Source organism: Megalobrama amblycephala, linkage group LG6 (assembly GCF_018812025.1).
Source record: "Megalobrama amblycephala isolate DHTTF-2021 linkage group LG6, ASM1881202v1, whole genome shotgun sequence".
NCBI lineage: Eukaryota > Metazoa > Chordata > Actinopteri > Cypriniformes > Xenocyprididae > Megalobrama > Megalobrama amblycephala.
Window position 1 is genome coordinate 18748631 of NC_063049.1, and position 18640 is coordinate 18767270.

An 18640-nucleotide genomic window follows, 5' to 3' on the forward strand; every position below is an offset into this window, starting at 1 on the left:
GCATGTTTTGGAATGACAATAAATTACTGCTACTACCACAAATTTTTAGCCTACCATTCTGCTTTTAGGGTTAAATGGGATTAATCATGTCCAAAAAACAAAACAAAACAAAAAAAAAACCTGTCATAATTTACCCTCATGCTGTTATTTTCTCACTGAAACATTCTCTCTGAGGAGAATGTATCTTATCTTTTCCATTCAACAAGAGTAGTGGCTGTCAAGCTCCAAAGAGGAAGTAAAAGTACAATAAAGTCTATATGACTTGTACACTTTATTCCAAGTCTTCAAAGCCATATGATAACTTTGTTTGAGAAACAAAGAGGTCTCTTATGCTCACCAAGGCTGCATTTATTTGCTCAAAAGTACAGTAAACATGGTAAAATTGTGAAATATTATTGCAACTTAAAATAAATGCTTTCTATTTTAATACATTTTAAAATGTAAATTATTCCTGTGTTGGCAAAGCTGAATTTTCAGCATCATTACTCCAGTCTTCAGTGTCACATGATCCTTCAGAAATCATTCTAATATGCTGCTAAATAAACATTTCTTATTATTATCAATGTTGAAAACAGTGCTGATTAATATTTTTGTGGAAAAAGTTATACATTTTTTTAGGATTCTTTGATGGAATGAAAGTTCAAAAGCATTTTATTTCAAATAGAAATTTGAAATATATTTTTATAACATTATACAGTAAATGTCTTTACTGTCACTTTTGATCAATTTAATGCATCTGTATAAAAATGCATTCTAATGCTAAAAGTATAAATACAGCATCTTTCTAAAAAATCCTCTCACTGCCCAAAAACATTTGAATAGTAGTGAACAACCTGTTTCACCAATGCAGTATTTGATTTGAGAGCTGTAACAGATTGGGAGGATTATCAGAGAATAATGATTCAAATTTTGGTCTGTTAACCTCATTAAAGGTTTTTTTCATAAACACTTTTTGTTATTCAGGTTGAAACTATCTTCACATCCTGATAGCAATCAATGATAAAAGGGTATAAATTTAAAAAATGTACATATATAGTCTGTGGAAGTCTCAGGACCAAAAAATGTTCGTTCAATCAGTCACAGAGCGCAGCAAACAAACAGCAGTCACCTTTTCCAGTTCCTCCTGAACCAAAACAACGAGCTTAATCTGTGTTCACGCCATGCCATAACCGCAATTACGAGATGGCAACCCCGTGACGTTCTACCCGGAGCTGTTCACGTCCTCAGACTTGGATTTATGCGTTTCTATGTCAACAATATCAATGCCAAATCAATCTAGAGCAGTCAGGTGGTACAAGTAAGAGCTCTGTAAGTTGTTTACGTTCATTATTATTATAATGTTATGTGCTTTGAAACATTTAATGCCATCTCTTATGACGCTTTGCTGAATCTGCTTTGGCTGTGCACGACCTGAGCGGTCATGTGCACTGGACGAGGCGTGGCTTTGGAGAGCACTCTGAAGGGAGGTTGGGATCTAATGCTTTCAAAGCTAGCGTTAGTGATGGGAAGTTCGGATCATTTTACTGACTCGGACTTTTGAGTCTCGTTCAACAAAATGAACGAATCTTTTTTCGAGTCATTTCGTTCATTTATTTCATTTTAGCAAAATGTAATTAAAATGTTACGTGTTACTTCCCCAACACATCTACTACTTATGCAAACGTTGATCCCACTACAAACAATACAAAACTACAATGCTATAAGATTCAGAAATTATTAATTCATTACCTGGGTCTTCAGTTTATGACAAGCTGATTAAGCTCACCTCACCTCTTGTCTGACAAGTCTTCGGGTTTAAGTCATTCCTTAATGACGTGACAGGCAGTCCCATGCTAAACCAATGCAGTCTGAGCCGGTAAGAGAATTGATTAGTTCATTTCATGAGTCTTTCGGGTTTTTGAGTCGTTCCTTAAACACGTGACAGACCCATACACTACGCCAATGCATTCTGAGCCGGAAAGAGAATTGATTAGTTCTCTTCATGAGTCTTTCTGACATTTCTGTCACTGTTTTTGTTACTGTTTCTTGAGGATCTGTGGTGTGTTATTATAAATAAATAAAGCCCTGTTATAAATAAAATATTGATTAATTTATCTTTTTGACTGTCTATCTGTAAATAAACACTAGGCTATATAATAATATAATAATCCAAGCCTACAATACAAAGTATTTATAGCCTAGTTTGTTCATTTTTACTCCAATTTTGAGTTTGCTGTTATAATAATTGCTTTTCCTAGGCAGACTTGACATATTGGTCTAATATAAGAAGATTGCTCAAAAAGGACATAATTACATAAATTAAAAGCAAATAACATTTTGAATTTGAATTATTAATGTTAGTTTAAAACATCAAGGTTATGATAACTTCAGCTTTAACAGTTGTAACACAAACTCAAACAAAACTGGAGAGTTAACGTTATTTACTAATAAATATAATGTGCTTGGGTCACACAGCATAGTGTATGGGTATGTCACGTGATTAAGGAACGACTCAAAAACCCGAAAGACTCATAAAAAGAACTAATCAATTCTCTTTCCGGCTCAGAATGCATTGGCTTAGTGTATGGGTCTGTCACGTGATTAAGGAACGACTCAAAAACCCGAAAGACTCATAAAAAGAACTAATCAATTCTCTTTCCGGCTCAGAATGCATTGGCTTAGTGTATGGGTCTGTCACGTGATTAAGGAACGACTCAAAAACCCGAAAGACTCATAAAAAGAACTAATCAATTCTCTTTCCGGTCTGTCACGTGATTAAGGAACGACTCAAAACCCGAAAGACTCATAAAAAGAAATCAATTCTCTTTCCGGCTCAACTAGCGTATCTGTCACGTGATTGAACGACTCAAAACCCGAAAGACTCAGGTAATCAATTGAACTACTTCTAGCAGTACAGAACCTGTAGAATATTGCACATGCGCGACTGAACGAATCACCCCCCGAGACGACTCGTTCTTCCCGAGTCACATTAAAGATTCGTTCAAAATGAACGAATCGTTCAAGAACGACACATCACTAGCTAGCGTGCGATTGCTAGCCGCTCCGAAATTGCCTACCCTACCTTTAAACTATTGCAAGGCTTCAGAAGACCTGGAATGCAGTGTGAATGCAGTGCACAAGAACCTTTATGATTCTTTTCTCCTCCTTTTTGGAGTTTGACAGTCTCTGGTCACTATGAACCATACAAGTATGAAGATCAAGAAGTCTTCAAAAAGTCACCTTTTTGTTCCACTGTAAAAAATAACAGCATACAGGTTTGGCATGACATGAGGACGGGTAAATGACAGGATTTTTACAGTCTATAGATTTTCGGTCATGTGGAGTCGGCAGGTCTTTTGATTATCTTTCCATAAGTGAAGTCAGTGCAGAATATTTGTCATTCTCTCAGTCTCAATGTAAGAGGTGGGCTACCTGTCACATTGACCCCATCAGACCGCTGGCACCACACTGATCTTTCGTTGTCATTCCAGGCACTGGTCCTCCACTCGTAACTATGACATTTCCCTCCTGCAGCCCCACAGAGTGAGAAAGACACTCATTAGGTTTGCACTGGGCAGTCAGGTGTGATAATAGCCAAAAGTAGACATTATATACTGACACACACACACACACACACACACACACACACACACACACACACACACACACACACACACACACACACACACAAATACAAACACAGAACTTTTTGAGCAAGCATGACTGCACTAAGACCCACTAACATGGACTTAGGACTAATAGTGTTTTTGAAAAAGTTTAATAGCAGCAGTCCAACAGATTCAAAATTAACATTACTAATGATCAGAAAGATTATAATATGACGTTTTATCATATACACTACCATTCAAAAGTTTGGGGTCAGTACGTTTTTATAATGTTTTTGAAAGAAGTTTCTTATGCTCACCAAGGCTGCATTTATTTGATCAAAAATCAGTAAAACACTAATATTACAATTCAAAATGACCATTTTCTATTTGAAAATATTTTAAAATGTAATTTATTCCTGTGATGTCAAAGCTAAATTTTCAGCATCATTACTCCAGTCTTCAGTGTCACTTGATCCTTCAGAAATCTTTCTAATATGATGATTTGCTGCTCAAAAAACATTTATTATTATCAATGTGGAAAACAGTTGTGCTGCTTAATATATTTATATATACATATATACATATATATATATATATATATATATATATATATATATATATATAACTGACAACAATCATCTGGGTATGGGTGCATAAATACTAGCAAAAAACCTACTACAATATTTGATAAGCTTGATCAATATTGATTTACATATTTTCCTTTCTGGAAAATTCCCTCACAGAGCTCCACTGGATAACTAGGCTCTGTTCACATTACACACAAATCCAATTTAGTTTTAAAATCCGATCTTTGGAACTGACTCACTGCATTGTCATTTTGTAAATGATGAAATGTGATTCATTTGTTCAGACAGTGTTGTCTGAACATCTCTGGTGTATCTGTTGGTTGTTATAGCAGTGATGCAAACGTCAGGAAGATGCCAAGAGACTTTCTCATACACAACTGAGAGTTGTGGAAAGAGAGGACTGAATTTATATCATGACATCTTGTTGTAGTGCTGAACTCACAAGTTGCGTGAGATTACAAGCGACAGAGACATCTTATGCATTCATGCATATACAGTCCAAAACTGCTGACTTGTTCACACACTTCACTACATAACACTGCAGATGTCAAATAGTTATCTATATGAGGAAAGACTGAATAAAAAAGGAGCATACTCAGGCACAGACAATATTGTACACCTTGTATGGTAACATGCGAGTCATATCCCCAAATTAGATTGCACACATTCAAACTAAATATATTTTAAATCATATTTCAAACCTACGGAAACATTTCTTCAACATAAGAAAAAAAATTGCTTTAGGAAATTATAAAGGTAAAAATTATGAGATAAAGTTGAAATTATGAGTCAAAAAAAATTGACAATGATTGTCTAATTTTGACTTTCAATGTTGAAATTATGTAAAAATGTTCATATTTCATTTTACATGCCATAATTGTTATATCATGATTTTGATTTTTGTCTATTTCGACTAGTGTCATAATTATGATTTATGATTTTGTATATATTATATTATATTTCACTGCTTGTACCTTTACATGGACGTGTCTCAAAGACCTGGTGAGGGCAGCTGTCCTGATTCTCCAGCACTTGTATGACCACAGCCTGTGAACGTGCCTGGCGGCCAACCGTCTCGAAACTACGTCCTTCCAGACATGTCAGCTGACAGGAACTCCACAGCGACCACTCTGTAAGGTGACAGTCTCCTGTAGATGACAAATCACACACCACAACTCCAGTTCTACAATTTATACAATACCATGATAATTTGACACTCATCAAGGAACTTCACTGGTCAAGTTAGCAAGTGAAAAGATGGAATGCTATATACTATTTTGACTAACAGTTTTGAGATACAGTATAGTATAGTAAATCTAAAACTAATATAAAAAACAGACATCTTTGTCGCATATTTCTAGCCAGTGTTAAAACTAAAAAAAAATTAAAAATCATTTTTGTTATTTCAAATTATAAAAAAATATTGATGGTATATAAATAATATTAAAACAGCAGTGCTGCTAGCGTTATTATCTAGCTAAATTATTACACTAAAAAAAGGTTTATGTTTTTAAAGCAGATTTGGCATTACAGTTTTCTTCTACTTGTCTGTATAGCAACAGTTTGTAGTGCAAATGTTGATAATAATAATATATTTATTAATTCATATATTTATTATTATTGTTTTGTTTTTTCCCTACTTGTGCAGTCCACCAAGATCGATCTGATCTTCCTGTCATGGAATCGAATGCATGACACAACTCTACAGATACATTCAGTACTTAACTGAAGATCACACATCACTGACCCTCCTAATCCCTCAGAGCAGAGGCCGATTCACAGCGACGTCCGCCCCCCACCTGCACACGCTAACACTAGCTCTTCAGCCATGACGTCCTTTTGATTCTGCAGCCAGGATGGCTATTAGAGACAATCTGTGCACCCAGGCATCTCATTATCCATCATCTTCACGAAGCCAGTCTATTTTCATCCCTCACTGGAGCTGCTGAAACATATAATACAGCAACGCACCCCGCACACCATATGCCACCCTCTCTAACTCGCTTACTTTTTTGGACTCTCACTTCTTTGTCTCTACCTTTCTCACTCTGGCTTACCATTTTTTGTTTCCTCTCCTCCTAACATATGCTCTTTCCTGCGAGCATGCAGTGCATTTACGAAATAAATACGCAGTTTGAAGAGAGATGCAGAAGTAGGGCTAACATAGGTCAACAATAGCCTGAAGGTGAAATGTACTCACAGGTAAAAAAAGAAAAAAAAGGGACACTGCTTGTTGTCAAACCAACAAACTTTCATTTAATCTCACTGAAAATGACATATTAATTCATGGGACCATTCCACTGGGATAGTAAGTGAAATGTGAGTAGCAGTACAAAATATCCCTTGATCAACATCTTCCAGTGGTTATCATTGTTGGGGGTAATGCAAGTAACTTGAGTTACATAATCAGATTACTTTTTTCAAGTAACCAGTAAAGTAACGCATTACGTTTTCAATTTACAACAAAATATTTGAGTTACTTTTTCAAATAAGTAACTTTGTTTTCACATTTACTGACTGACAGCTCTCCTGTTCCCATGTTGAAAGAAATGTATGTTCAGAGAAAATGGTTATGTTCAGAGGTGTAAACATGATGGTTATTGTAGTTCTAGACTAAATGTGTGCGTTTACTCATCACTTGCACAAAAAACAGTCAGTATTCCTCAAAATGAATAAAAACAGTGAAATTCAATCTCAGAATTTTACACAAACCTGTAATTAAATATATTAAATTACACAAATATACTTTATGTATTTAATCTCACTTTATTATTAACCATTGACATTGCTGCTGACCTTCAATGATCCAATTCAAACATACTAATAAGCAAAAATGATATTAGATTAGATTTAGAAATAAGAGTGTTGAACTTCCTTCTCCTGTATCCTATTCTTCTTTAATCCAGAATGGCAGCACAGCTAAAAGGTTTGTTTAAGCTGCGCCCTCTACCGTACAGTTGTGAATATGCATTTCCTTCAGCCTGAGGCTTATTCATTTCACTTTTGGTGTGAAAGGGTCTTTTCATTTGCCAAAAATAGAACTTTTTTTGTTGTTATTATAAAACAAGCCCAGCTCAGATGAGAAAAATAACGCAAAAGTAATGTAATGCATTACTTTCTATAAAAAGTAACTAAGTAACTCAATTAGTTACTTTTTAGTGAGTATCGCAATATTGTAATGCATTACTTTTAAAAGTAACTTTCCCCAACACTGGTGGTTATGAACGGTGTTGGGGGTAACATATTACAAGTAACGTGAGATGTTTTTATTGATGAAGTATTGCCTCTGTCCTATTCTTCTGCAATCCAGAATGGCAGCACAGCTAAAAGCACAACTTTTCGGCGTGAATTTGCATTTGCAAACAAACACGCAAGCCCAGCCCGGGTGAGAAAAAGTAATGCAAAAGTAACCTAACACATTACTTTCCATAAAAAGTAACTAGGGCAATTAGTTACTTTTTTTAGGAACATTGCAACATTGTAATGAATTACTTTTAAAAGTAACTTTCCCCAACAATGGTTATGAAACAATAAATCATGTTAAACAAATTTATTGACTATGTGTAAAAAATTTAAACAAAACAAAAAGTACAAGCAATGTTGCTCCAAATCAGTGTTGTACCTGGACAGGGGACGAAACATGGCTGCTGCAGTTCCTGCTCGCTTTCCTTTCTCACACGGTCTCCACACTTCTCGTCCTCCACCACTTTAGAAGGGTGTGGGCTCTCCGGCCAGTCTGACCAGTGCACCACACACGTCAGGTTCCTCTCCCTCGTGCCCTCTCCACATTCTGCTCCCTGCACAAAAACACATGGCTGACTCATTAATCTGGACGAGTCGTGAGCAGTGAGGCAGAGGAGCTTATTAAAGTGACACCTCTCTGCGAAAGAGTGACATTGGGAGTGAAACATGCTACTGCATTTCTGATGAACTATGTGACCTGATCACACAGCTGAGGTTCCACAGCAAAAAAATCGTTATCAGTGTTTTTGTCTTGTTTGCCAGTAAAAGTATCTAAAGACCATAAGAAAGCAAACTTGCATAAAATACTGGGTTTAAAGGGTAATGAAACCCTAAAACACATTTTTTGAGATGTTAAAATGTATATAAAGGTTGCACATTAATGAAAAACAACATGTATGTGCACATATTTCATCATGTCTTCTTCAAATTAAATATGTATGTACAATAAGGACACTGATACAGCGGTACGTCTGATCATAAATGCGATGACATGATGGATTATTCTGATACACAGAAGACAATGATGTGGATTGAAAATTCAAAGAATAGACAAAAATAACTCATATAACTCACAACAAATCATTTCAGAGATTGTAGTGCTCGTAAACATAATAAAATATTATTAGACCTCCTCTTCCTCATTTTTCATATAGACCAATAGCTCTGCAAAGTTATAATATTGATTATAACGTATTTATTTAAATATTAACGTAATTGATTTGTTCAAGATAGTTGTTAGTAGTCTCTAATAAGATTTTTGGGAGTTTGTTGTCAAAGGGTTATATTTTTAAAATAGATCAAGGTGTCTCCAACTCTGCTGTTTGTGTTTTATGACACTCTAAGATGAGACCTTTTTTTCAGAGAATTTCTAATTTTTTTAATTAATTTTAAATATAATAATTTAAATTGTATTGTTTTTATTTGAGACAATTTATCTAGTTTTAAGTATAAATTAACAAAATTGTGACAATTACACAATTTATTATTGCTTGTTACATTCAAACATATTGTTTTTCATTTAAACATAATTTGCATTGCAAATGTTAATTAAAGCTGCAAGCAGCGATGAAAGGGCCCTCGAACCTGGGGCCACCACCACCCGGTGGACTTAGGAAAACAGTGAATAGTGGGTGACATGTATGACACGTGTGCAAAGTTTGAGAGCATGTTTAAGCCCTCAAAAATGAGATTCACTTCAGAGAAGAAGAAGAATTGACTGAGCAATTACAATAGGGTCCTCACACCATCGGTTCTTGGGCCCTAAAAAGAACCTTCTGGGAACCAAAAACTAATGTTCTGGAAATAATAACATAAGAACATTAGATAATAACATTATAAGAACAGTAGATTAACGTCAGAATAACGTTAGACTAACATTAGAATATAAGAAATATAAGTAATATAAGAAAATGGTAATATAAGGGAATATAAGAAAACTTTTCTGGCTAACCATATGTTAGATTAATGTTAAGAATAGAATAGAATAACTTTCTGGGAACATTAGATTAATGTTAGAATAACGATAAACAAACCAAAACCTGACATTTTGGAAACGTTAGATTAATGTTAGAATAATGTTATACAAACCAAAAACTAACGTTCTGGGAACATTAGATTAATGTTAGAATAATGTTATACAAACCAAAATCGAATGTTCTGGAAACATTAGATTAACTTTAGAATAAGGTTATACAAACATTTTGGGAATGTTAGATTAACATTAGAATAACGTTCTGGGAATGTTAGATTAATGGTAGAATAGAATAACTGTTTGGAAACGTTAAATTAATGTTAGAATAATGTTCTGGGAACCAAAAACTAACATTCTGGGAACATTAGATTACCGTTATAAGAATAACGTTATATAAACCAATTAACTTTAGAATAACGTTCTGAGAATGTTAGATTAATGTTAGAATAATATTTTACAAACCAAAAACTAACGTTCTTGGAATGTTAGATTAAAGTTAGAATAATGTTCTGAGAGACAAAAACGAACATTCTGGGAACATTAAAGCTGCAGTCTGTAATTTTTTGTTTTGTTTTAGAGCAAGTATATAACCAGCCAGTGTTCAAAACTATCTCTTTATCTGAGGAGCCGTGCTGTAGCACAACCCACATAAAGATGATAATTCCGCATATAACTGCAATTGCAGGTTTCAAACATAGATGGCGGCAAAGAGGCAAAACCTACAGACAGCAGCTTTAAGAAAACTTTCCTGGCTAATGAAAAAAACAAACCATAATTTAAAGCTGCAAGCAGCGATGAAAGGGCCCTTGCACCCGGGCTTACAACCACCCGGTGGCCTTAGGAAAACTGAACAGTGGGCGATATTCATTTAAGTGGATAAATAGAGAAGAAATATGGTAAAGTCATTTTGATGCACCACAGTTCCTGGGGCAGATCGGACCAAGTTACAACAACTTCCTTTGTCATGGCGAAACATCAAACTTTAACAACATCTGGAACATCTGGAAATGGCAAAAAACTGCAAAGATTTTGCAGAGAAATTTCAAAATATCTCAGGTCTTGGGTTTCCAGATTTTGCACCCAGGGAATTTTTTGTAGGTATTGGGCTGTTACATGTGTCTACCGAATTTCATAACTGTACGTGAAACGTAGCGCAAATGATGCTTAATTGAAATTTTGTAGCTGCCGCAATTGAGCCATTTTGCCACAACTAATTCTAAAAACCCATATCAAATGTAAAATTTTCACCAAGTGCGTGCAAAGTTTCATGAGTTTTCGAGCATGTTTAGGCCCTCAAAAATGCAATTCATTTTGAAGAAGAAAACACTCCAAAATGAACCATCGGTGCTCGGGGCCTAACTATGCAGATCACATTTGTTCAGATATATGGTTTAGCTTGTCTCTAGAAATGTATGTAATACTAATACAAACTGGAAATAAAAAGCAAAGCTGAGTTATGACAGATGTCACGCATATTTAATTGATAGACACCTTCATATTCATACACATTGTACGAATACGAAGGTGTCCATCACACCAAGCACCAAAGAAAGCACATAAATGCATGTTAAAAGTGTGCAACATTTCTTTTGTTCATATTGTGAGGAGGACAGCTTTTGATCTGGGCAAGCACGACTCTAGGGACGTGCGCAAAACCCCGAGACGTACAATTAAAATCCTTCTCAGATACAAAAGAGAGAGCAGAGAAAAGCAGAAGAGAGGCGATGAAAATCTGAACTCTGCCACTGTTCTCGTCTAATGATAAGACCGTGGATCCCAGCATGATTTTAATCAGCAGTTACCTCACGTCTCAATGACATAAAGTCCCTCTCTCACACACAATCTCGGCATGTGCTCATGCAATTTCTACAAAATTCAATTAAAGAACTCCAGTGCTGTGCCGGTACCAGATATACATGCCGGGCGGCTGGTCTCAACACCACTTGGTCGTATGAAACATGGATTGAATGCCCTCAGGTTAGGTGATATGCAATAACCAGTACGTGCAGAATACATGCAGATCCAATTATTTTTGCCGAGGATCTACCTCCACTCTGCAGGGAGACCAATCGCTCACAAGCCATGTGTAGCAGGGGCTGATGGGACAGGGTTTGGTCTGGGAGAGCTGGGAGGCGCACGGGCGTCCCTCCTCATGAGCTTGCTGTAACACACTGCGAGAGCGAGTCATAACACCTGCAATAGAGACACACATGAAGAGACATCTGTGAATGCACTGCATAAAAATATGGCAAACAGCAGAGCAGAGACATTGCTAAAAATACATCAGGCCTGCATTAGTGCATACTTTAGCAGCTTGGGACAATGCTGTGGATTAATGCATTATTCACACGTTGTATAGACAAAATATTTAGCAACTGTACAATGCAGGAATAGACAGTTTTTTTTAACATATTTGTGTACTTGCTTATCACGTTGACAACGATGCCAGTAAATATCACTTGTAAACTGAATATTTTTATTGTGTGTCATTCCTAATCATGTTATAATTTGGTCAAATTATGATTTTTTTTTTTTTGATTTTTTAATATTATAAATAATTTTATATAATTTTAAATAATTTGATCCATAAAATTATAGCTATGCAAAAAGACTGAAAAAATATTATTAATATTGCCTATTTGTTTCCATTAAACACATATAGGTGATATCTGGCAAACTGATGTTTTAATATCATTAGGATATATAAAAAAGAACATTTTATGATCTATAATCAATTTGGAGGTCACAAATTTCTTTTCAAAGTATATTAAAATCAGAAATTTTTATTACATGGAAAGCTATTGAACCATTTTCACTGATTCTAAAGTATGGCACACAAAATTATTTCTTGTCCAGTGACTCTCTCTGATGGAAAACAAGCTGCTGAAAAAAATGTTCAAATTCATTTAAACCTTTCTATCATGGGCTGCATCCGAAATCGCATACTATCTTGAGTAGGTACTTATAGTGAATAACGACTGCTAAAAAAAGTATGTTCTATATTGTATGAATGTGTGTAGTTTGAATGTAATTCGGATGTACTACATCCGTTATGCTGTCATTATCATGTGAACTTCCAGCGTCAGTCACTTCACTGCCATTCATAAATCCTCTCCCGTGGCCTCATGGGATAGTAAAGTGTCCATCATATGCACACTTCAGAATCTCACCAGAAGTAGTAGGTCATCCGGGTACTTTTTGCCGACTCTTTTAAAGGATTAGTTCACTTCAGAATTAAAATTTCCTGAGCTTCAAAGAACTCTACACGATCTCAGACGAGGAATAAGTGTCTTGTCTAGTGAAACGATCGTTCCTTTTCTAAAAAAATAAAAATTTATATACTTTTTAACCACAAATGCTCATCTTGCACTAGCTCTGCGATCCGCCACGATTATGTTAGAAAGGTCATGTGTGACATAGGCGGAAGTACTGCGGTAGGGCAAAAAACTCCATCTCATTTTCTCCTCCTACTTCAAAATCATCCAAAATTTTTGTTTTACCTTTTTTTGTAAAGGGCGTTTGCCTTAGTCTGTGCACATTTGCTTTGTAGACACTGGATCTGTACTTTCACCTACGCCACGTGTGACCTTTCTAACGTGATTATGTCATGCGTGGCGGATTGCAGAGCTGAGCAAGATGAGCACCTGTGGTTAAAGTACATACATTTTTTTTTTTTTTTAAAAGACCGATCATTTCACTAGATAAGACCCTTACTCTTAGTCTGGGATCGCCTGGAGCCCTTTGAAGCTGCACTGAAACTGCAATTTGGACCTTCTACCTGTTGTACCCCAGTGAAGTCCACTATATGGAGAAATATCCTGGAATGTTTGTCTCAAAAACCTTAATTTCTTTTCGACTGAAGAAAGAAAGACATGAACATCTTGGATGACATGGGGGTGAGTAAATTATCAGGACATTTTAATTCAGAAGTGAACTAAACAGTGTTTCGGAGCGTGTATCAAACTGCCAAAGTCACATGATTTCAGTAAACGAGGCTTTGTCATGTCATAAGCGTTTCGAAATTTCAATGGTTCACCACTGGGGAGCGTGACTTTGGCAGTTTGATTCACACTCCGAACCACTGATTCGAAACAAAAGATTCGTAAAGCTGCGAAGCTTCATGAAGCAGTGTTTTGAAATCGCCCATCACTAGATATTGTTGAATAAAGTCGTTATTTTGTTTTTTCGGCGCACAAAAAGTATTCTCGTCACTTCATAACATTAAGGTTGAACCACTGTAGTCACATGAACTGTTTTAAATATATCTTTAGTAGCTTTCTGGGCATCTGAAAGTATTAATTATCTTGCTGGCAATGGAGGCCTCACTGAGCCATCGGATTTTATGAAAAATATCTTAATTCTGAAGATGAACGAAGGTCTTATGGGTGCTATTAAAAAAATGCTATTAAACACAATATAAAAATTGATACATGGTGGAAATGCCATTGTGATGTGAATATTCTTGACTGTTAGAAAAAAATAAAAATGACTCCACTGATGAAGAACATATATTCACTGTTGGACATTGTTAGTGAACAAACTAAATAACTGAGAAAAGTGAGTCCACACAGGGGCAAAAGTGTCCAAAAGTACAGAAACAACTGTAAACGCAAATGACATTTGAGAGTAATGGAGGACAGAAAGATTTTGAGTAAATGATGAATTCCTTTCTGTTTCTCACACAAATTTTGTCATATGACTTTAGATGACTTGGTATTCTACACAGTGCACAATGATACTTCTTTAGTCTTTCAGGAGCTTGACAGCTTGTCACCATTCACTTTCATTGTGTGGAAAAGTGCAGCTTGGACATTTTGCAAAAAATGATGGTGAGTAAATAATGAACTATCCCTTTTAACACAGCAGGGAAATAGAAGGTCACTATATATGGCAGCTCTCGGCCTGCTCAACAACATTAGCGTTCGCTAGAACAGGACATTCTCATACGAACTGAGAGTCTTGAAGCTTAGAGCAAGGTAGGGGTTTCCTTTTCCAACAGAAAATCTACTATCCACTGTCCTCACTCATTTCAAAGGAATGACGGAGTCAAAGATAAAAAGCATTATGGGATTTTAAGAGGATGACTATGAGATGCTGGCAGGGTTCTCGAGTGGTAAAAACTAATGGCTTTTCAGAAGAATACAATTTTGGGCCCATCACTCCTTTCAGCCAAATTCTCAAGAAAAAGCAAAAATACAGACCCTTCATCAATGTACATCTGAACTGAACTCCAGTGAGTTTGACTGTCCTTCCATTCGAGCATTAAATATTTCACAAAAAAACGAAATTACATTGACAGCACAACATAACTGCTCATTGAATGTTTTGTGCTGCCTTCAAGAGCTGCCTCTACAGCTGGCCGCTTCAAGCATGTCATTCATTAAAACAGAAGCACTCCAGCCAGATGAGGGAGCCCTTAAAATGACGTGATATGACAGTGGAAATATCTCCACTTGATCCTGTAGGGAGATGGAAGAGGGTTGGGCGGAAATAGATAAAGATGAGGGAGAAAAGCACAGAGTTGTTTGGGTCTCCTGAGCTCCACTGCCACATGCATTAAATCTCTCTGTATATATACAACACATAATGAACCCCAAACTCTCGGTCTCCAGCGAGGTGCACAAGAGAAAACGCTGCTTTGACACAGGAAGAAAATTCTCTTTTTCCAGCCCTCACAGCTTGCATTTATTTCTACACTTGTGTATGTAACCAAAAACAAGCTGAGAACTTCCTGTTTGCATTGCCTGGAGAAATCCCTTTAGATTTAAAAAGTAAACTGCCTGGCTGAGATAGGAAGCTGATGGCAGAATGAAAATTAATGAAGATTGTGTTGAATGTGTCTAATTAAGGGAAAAACCAGCTGAACTCCTAAGGAGATGGGTCATTTGAGCAATAGGGACCCGGGCTGCTCTTAAGACTAGTAATTAGCCTATTTCATATTGCATGAAGCAATAACACCGTTCCATCAGCCAAACAGGGCAATAAACTCTGAATTAACAATTGCAATTTTGAGAACACTAATGGATAAAATAAATATTTCCCTTTGACTGATAAATCATTTGGCGTGTTCAGGAAAGCAAGGGTTTCATAACCCAGAGTCATTAACCTGTAGGCCGATCCTTAAATATGATTCATGACATAACATCCATAATTAAAAAGGGATTCCGACATGGCATGTTAATGAATGCAAACTAAATGCACACCACCTGATAGTGTGAGCCTAGAGCAAGCGGAGCATTTATCTCCACGGAACCCGTGTGCACAGGTTTATGGGTTAGGTTGCATGCAAATGAAAATGTGTCAGCTGCACAAGAACATTAAATATTATTGTGAACTGTAATTTGCATGCATGTTTCCCCCTGATCCTTCTTAATAGCTATGATTGCTCTCCAAAACTGAAATTATCACTGTTTTGGGCTTCAATCTACAGTAAGTTTCTTGACTTCTGCAAAAAGTACCAATCAAATTTACGGTACATATGCAATTTTAGGAATTAAGAATTTAAGTTTATATGCTTGCGAATACAGAATCACTGTCAGAGGAGGGCAACCTGGAATTTTATTTTTTGTGCCTAAAGTGCTATACAAATACATTGCCATTCAAAAGTTTGTGGTCAGTGAGATTTTTAAGGTTTTTGAAAGAAAGTTCTTACTGTATGTTCAGCATGGCTGCATTTACTTATAAGTGATAATGTGGAATCGATGAATTGTGGATTCCTTGATAGTGTTTTTCAGTATTTTTGATGAACAAAATTATTTGATATAGAAGTCTTTTGTAACATTTTGTAGCAGACTTCAATTTATTCATCAATTTAAAGGTGCAGTATGTAGGATTTCTGTCCGCTAGAGGTCGCTAGAGGCCTATTCAAAACAAAGGCTTAACTTGATGACGGCAAGTTTGAAAATGCTGTATTACGGTTACTAAAAATAAAGCTGCATCTGATTATGCTATGTTAGCTACTTCACAAAATAGTGTTTTTCTCTGAGGCATGATAAAAGCATGGTACTCACAAAAAAAAAAAAAAAAAAAAAAAAAAAAAAAATTAGATAAAGAAAATTAGATTTAAACAGTAAGACTAAACGTGTTGAGCTACATATCATGAATTAGTTTTCTAACAACCAAACAGTTGTTCCCTTGCCTATTAAAAAATGTAAATATTAAAGCGTCTTTGGTGTTTCCATGGTTTCTACAAAATAAAACCGGAAACCGAGGGTAACGCGGGTATGACGCAATTGACAGGCGACTCCTCACACGTCCCGGAGCCTTGGTTAAAATTGCAATTTTCTCACGATTTACAAATAGTTGAAAACATTTGGGATATTGTAAGTACTCAAGTGAACAAAATATATAACACTGGCCTAGTGGTTTTTGGATATTTAACTGCAAAAATATTACATATTGCACCTTTAATGCATCCTTTCTGAATAAAAGTGTCAATTTCTTGAAAAAAATTTAAATCTAACTGACCCCAAACTTTTGAACGCTAGTAACTAAATCATGTTTATGCACTTTTATTGCAAATCAAAAGCAATTTTTTAATTTTACAATGTTAAAGGTGCTCTAAGTGATCCTGGGTGGAGTAACTTCCTGTTGACGTTCGAAGTGTTTCCAAACAAAACAGAGGCTAGCTAGACCCTCCCTCCTACTCCGCCTCCCCCTCCCCTCCATGCTTCCTGAAACAGTCATGAACGCGCATTTAAAATCATTCTTGTCGGTTATTGGCTGGAGCATGTTTATTATGTTTTGTGGTCCAGGCTGCACCAGTTTGTTTTTATTGCCGTTTTCGGAGCTTGTGGCGACTACAGAGACCGTGTTTTTTTACAGTGCGTTCAGGGGATAGGCAGCTAGCGGATAGTGAGGAGATGTTTGCTGTATGTGACAAAAAATGTTTTGACCTAAAAATGCGTGACATCACTTAGAGCACCTTTAATATAATTTCTTTATATCACTATTTTTCTTACACATTAGGTGTGTAATAATATACTGTGTGTCAATATATCGCAATACAAAAATGCAACAATATGTATCGTGGATAGTGACAATATGTATTGTGTGTAGTTCACCCAAAATGAAAATGTGTGTGAGAAAAAAATCAAGTTTACAGGGTTTTAGTGTTAATACTACATTGAACTACTATATATAATGTTGAATACAATGTATAATAATGCAATGGGGGAATATTTGTGGGTCCTGATAATGCAGAATGTCTTGTATTACCATTTTAATTCATTTTTCATTCATTCATTTTTTATTTAACCAGGTCAAAAAAACTCATTGAGATTCAAATCTCTTTTACAAGAGTGACCTGGCCAAGAAAGCAGCAACAATAACATAAACATTCAAATACACATCAAGACAGAAAAATACAATCAAGGATCACAACAGCAATTTACCAAAGGATAAAACACATAATCTGTTCAAAGTAACAAACTCATTTAGTGATGGAAGCATAGTCAGCTTTAAGATGTGTTGTAAGGTATTCCAACCAGTAGAAGCTGCTCTGTCTTTTCTAGCTCTGTTTGAACTCGAGGAACTTTAAGATATAACAAATTGATTGAACGAAGATTATAGCTGACATTTGTGTTTGAAAAGCTGAGAGGCAAGTAAGATGGAGCTAGACCACAAATAGACTTCTAAATAAAACAATACCAATTAAAAGTTCTTTGAGTATACAAAGATGGCAACTCAGCCTTATCATAAAAAAGTGCAACGATGTGCTTGATAGCTATAAGCAGTAATAAAATGTAAAGCACTATGATAAACGGTATCAAGTTTTTAAAAATAATGTAGTGGGGCAGTCATATAAAGCAGATCTCTGTAATCCAATAGTGGTAAAAAGGTTGCAGATACCAAATATTTCCTTGCACTAAAAGAAAATAAAGATCTGTTTCTGAAATAAAAACCCAATTCAAGCTTAATTTTAGAAAGTAATTTATCAATGTGTCACTTAAAGGTTAACTGACTATCAAATAAAATACCCAGGTACTTATAACTCGTAACACATTCTATTTTTGCTCCCTGGTAAGATATTATATCAGGAAGATTGCTTGATAGAGCTTTAGAATTTGAAAAAAATCATTCATTTAGTTTTATCTATATTTAAAACCAGTTTAAGTTGACATAGATGAGACTGTACAATATCAAACACTGATTGTAAATAATGAAGAGCTTGTGAAGCTGATGAAGCACAGCAATAAATAGCAGTGTCGTCTGCATAAAGATGGTACATAGCATTGGGAATGTTATCACAA

General features: G+C 35.7%; 1 protein-coding gene across 4 annotated transcripts in view; it reads right to left on the bottom strand.

Annotated features, from left to right (window-relative positions):
• Positions 1–18640, bottom strand: part of thsd7ba (thrombospondin, type I, domain containing 7Ba) — a 320311-nt gene that overhangs the window by 9008 nt on the left and 292663 nt on the right. For 3 of the 4 annotated variants that reach the window (XM_048193226.1, XM_048193227.1, XM_048193228.1), the window contains 4 exons: positions 11437–11582; positions 7797–7971; positions 5149–5322; positions 3412–3507 (listed from right to left, as the gene is read on the bottom strand). In XM_048193226.1, the coding sequence (XP_048049183.1) occupies positions 3412–3507; positions 5149–5322; positions 7797–7971; positions 11437–11582 (591 nt within the window). Of the gene's footprint in view, positions 1–2984; positions 3232–3411; positions 3508–5148; positions 5323–7796; positions 7972–11436; positions 11583–18640 lie in introns of those variants that run through there. The other variant, XM_048193229.1, reaches the window with a different exon arrangement.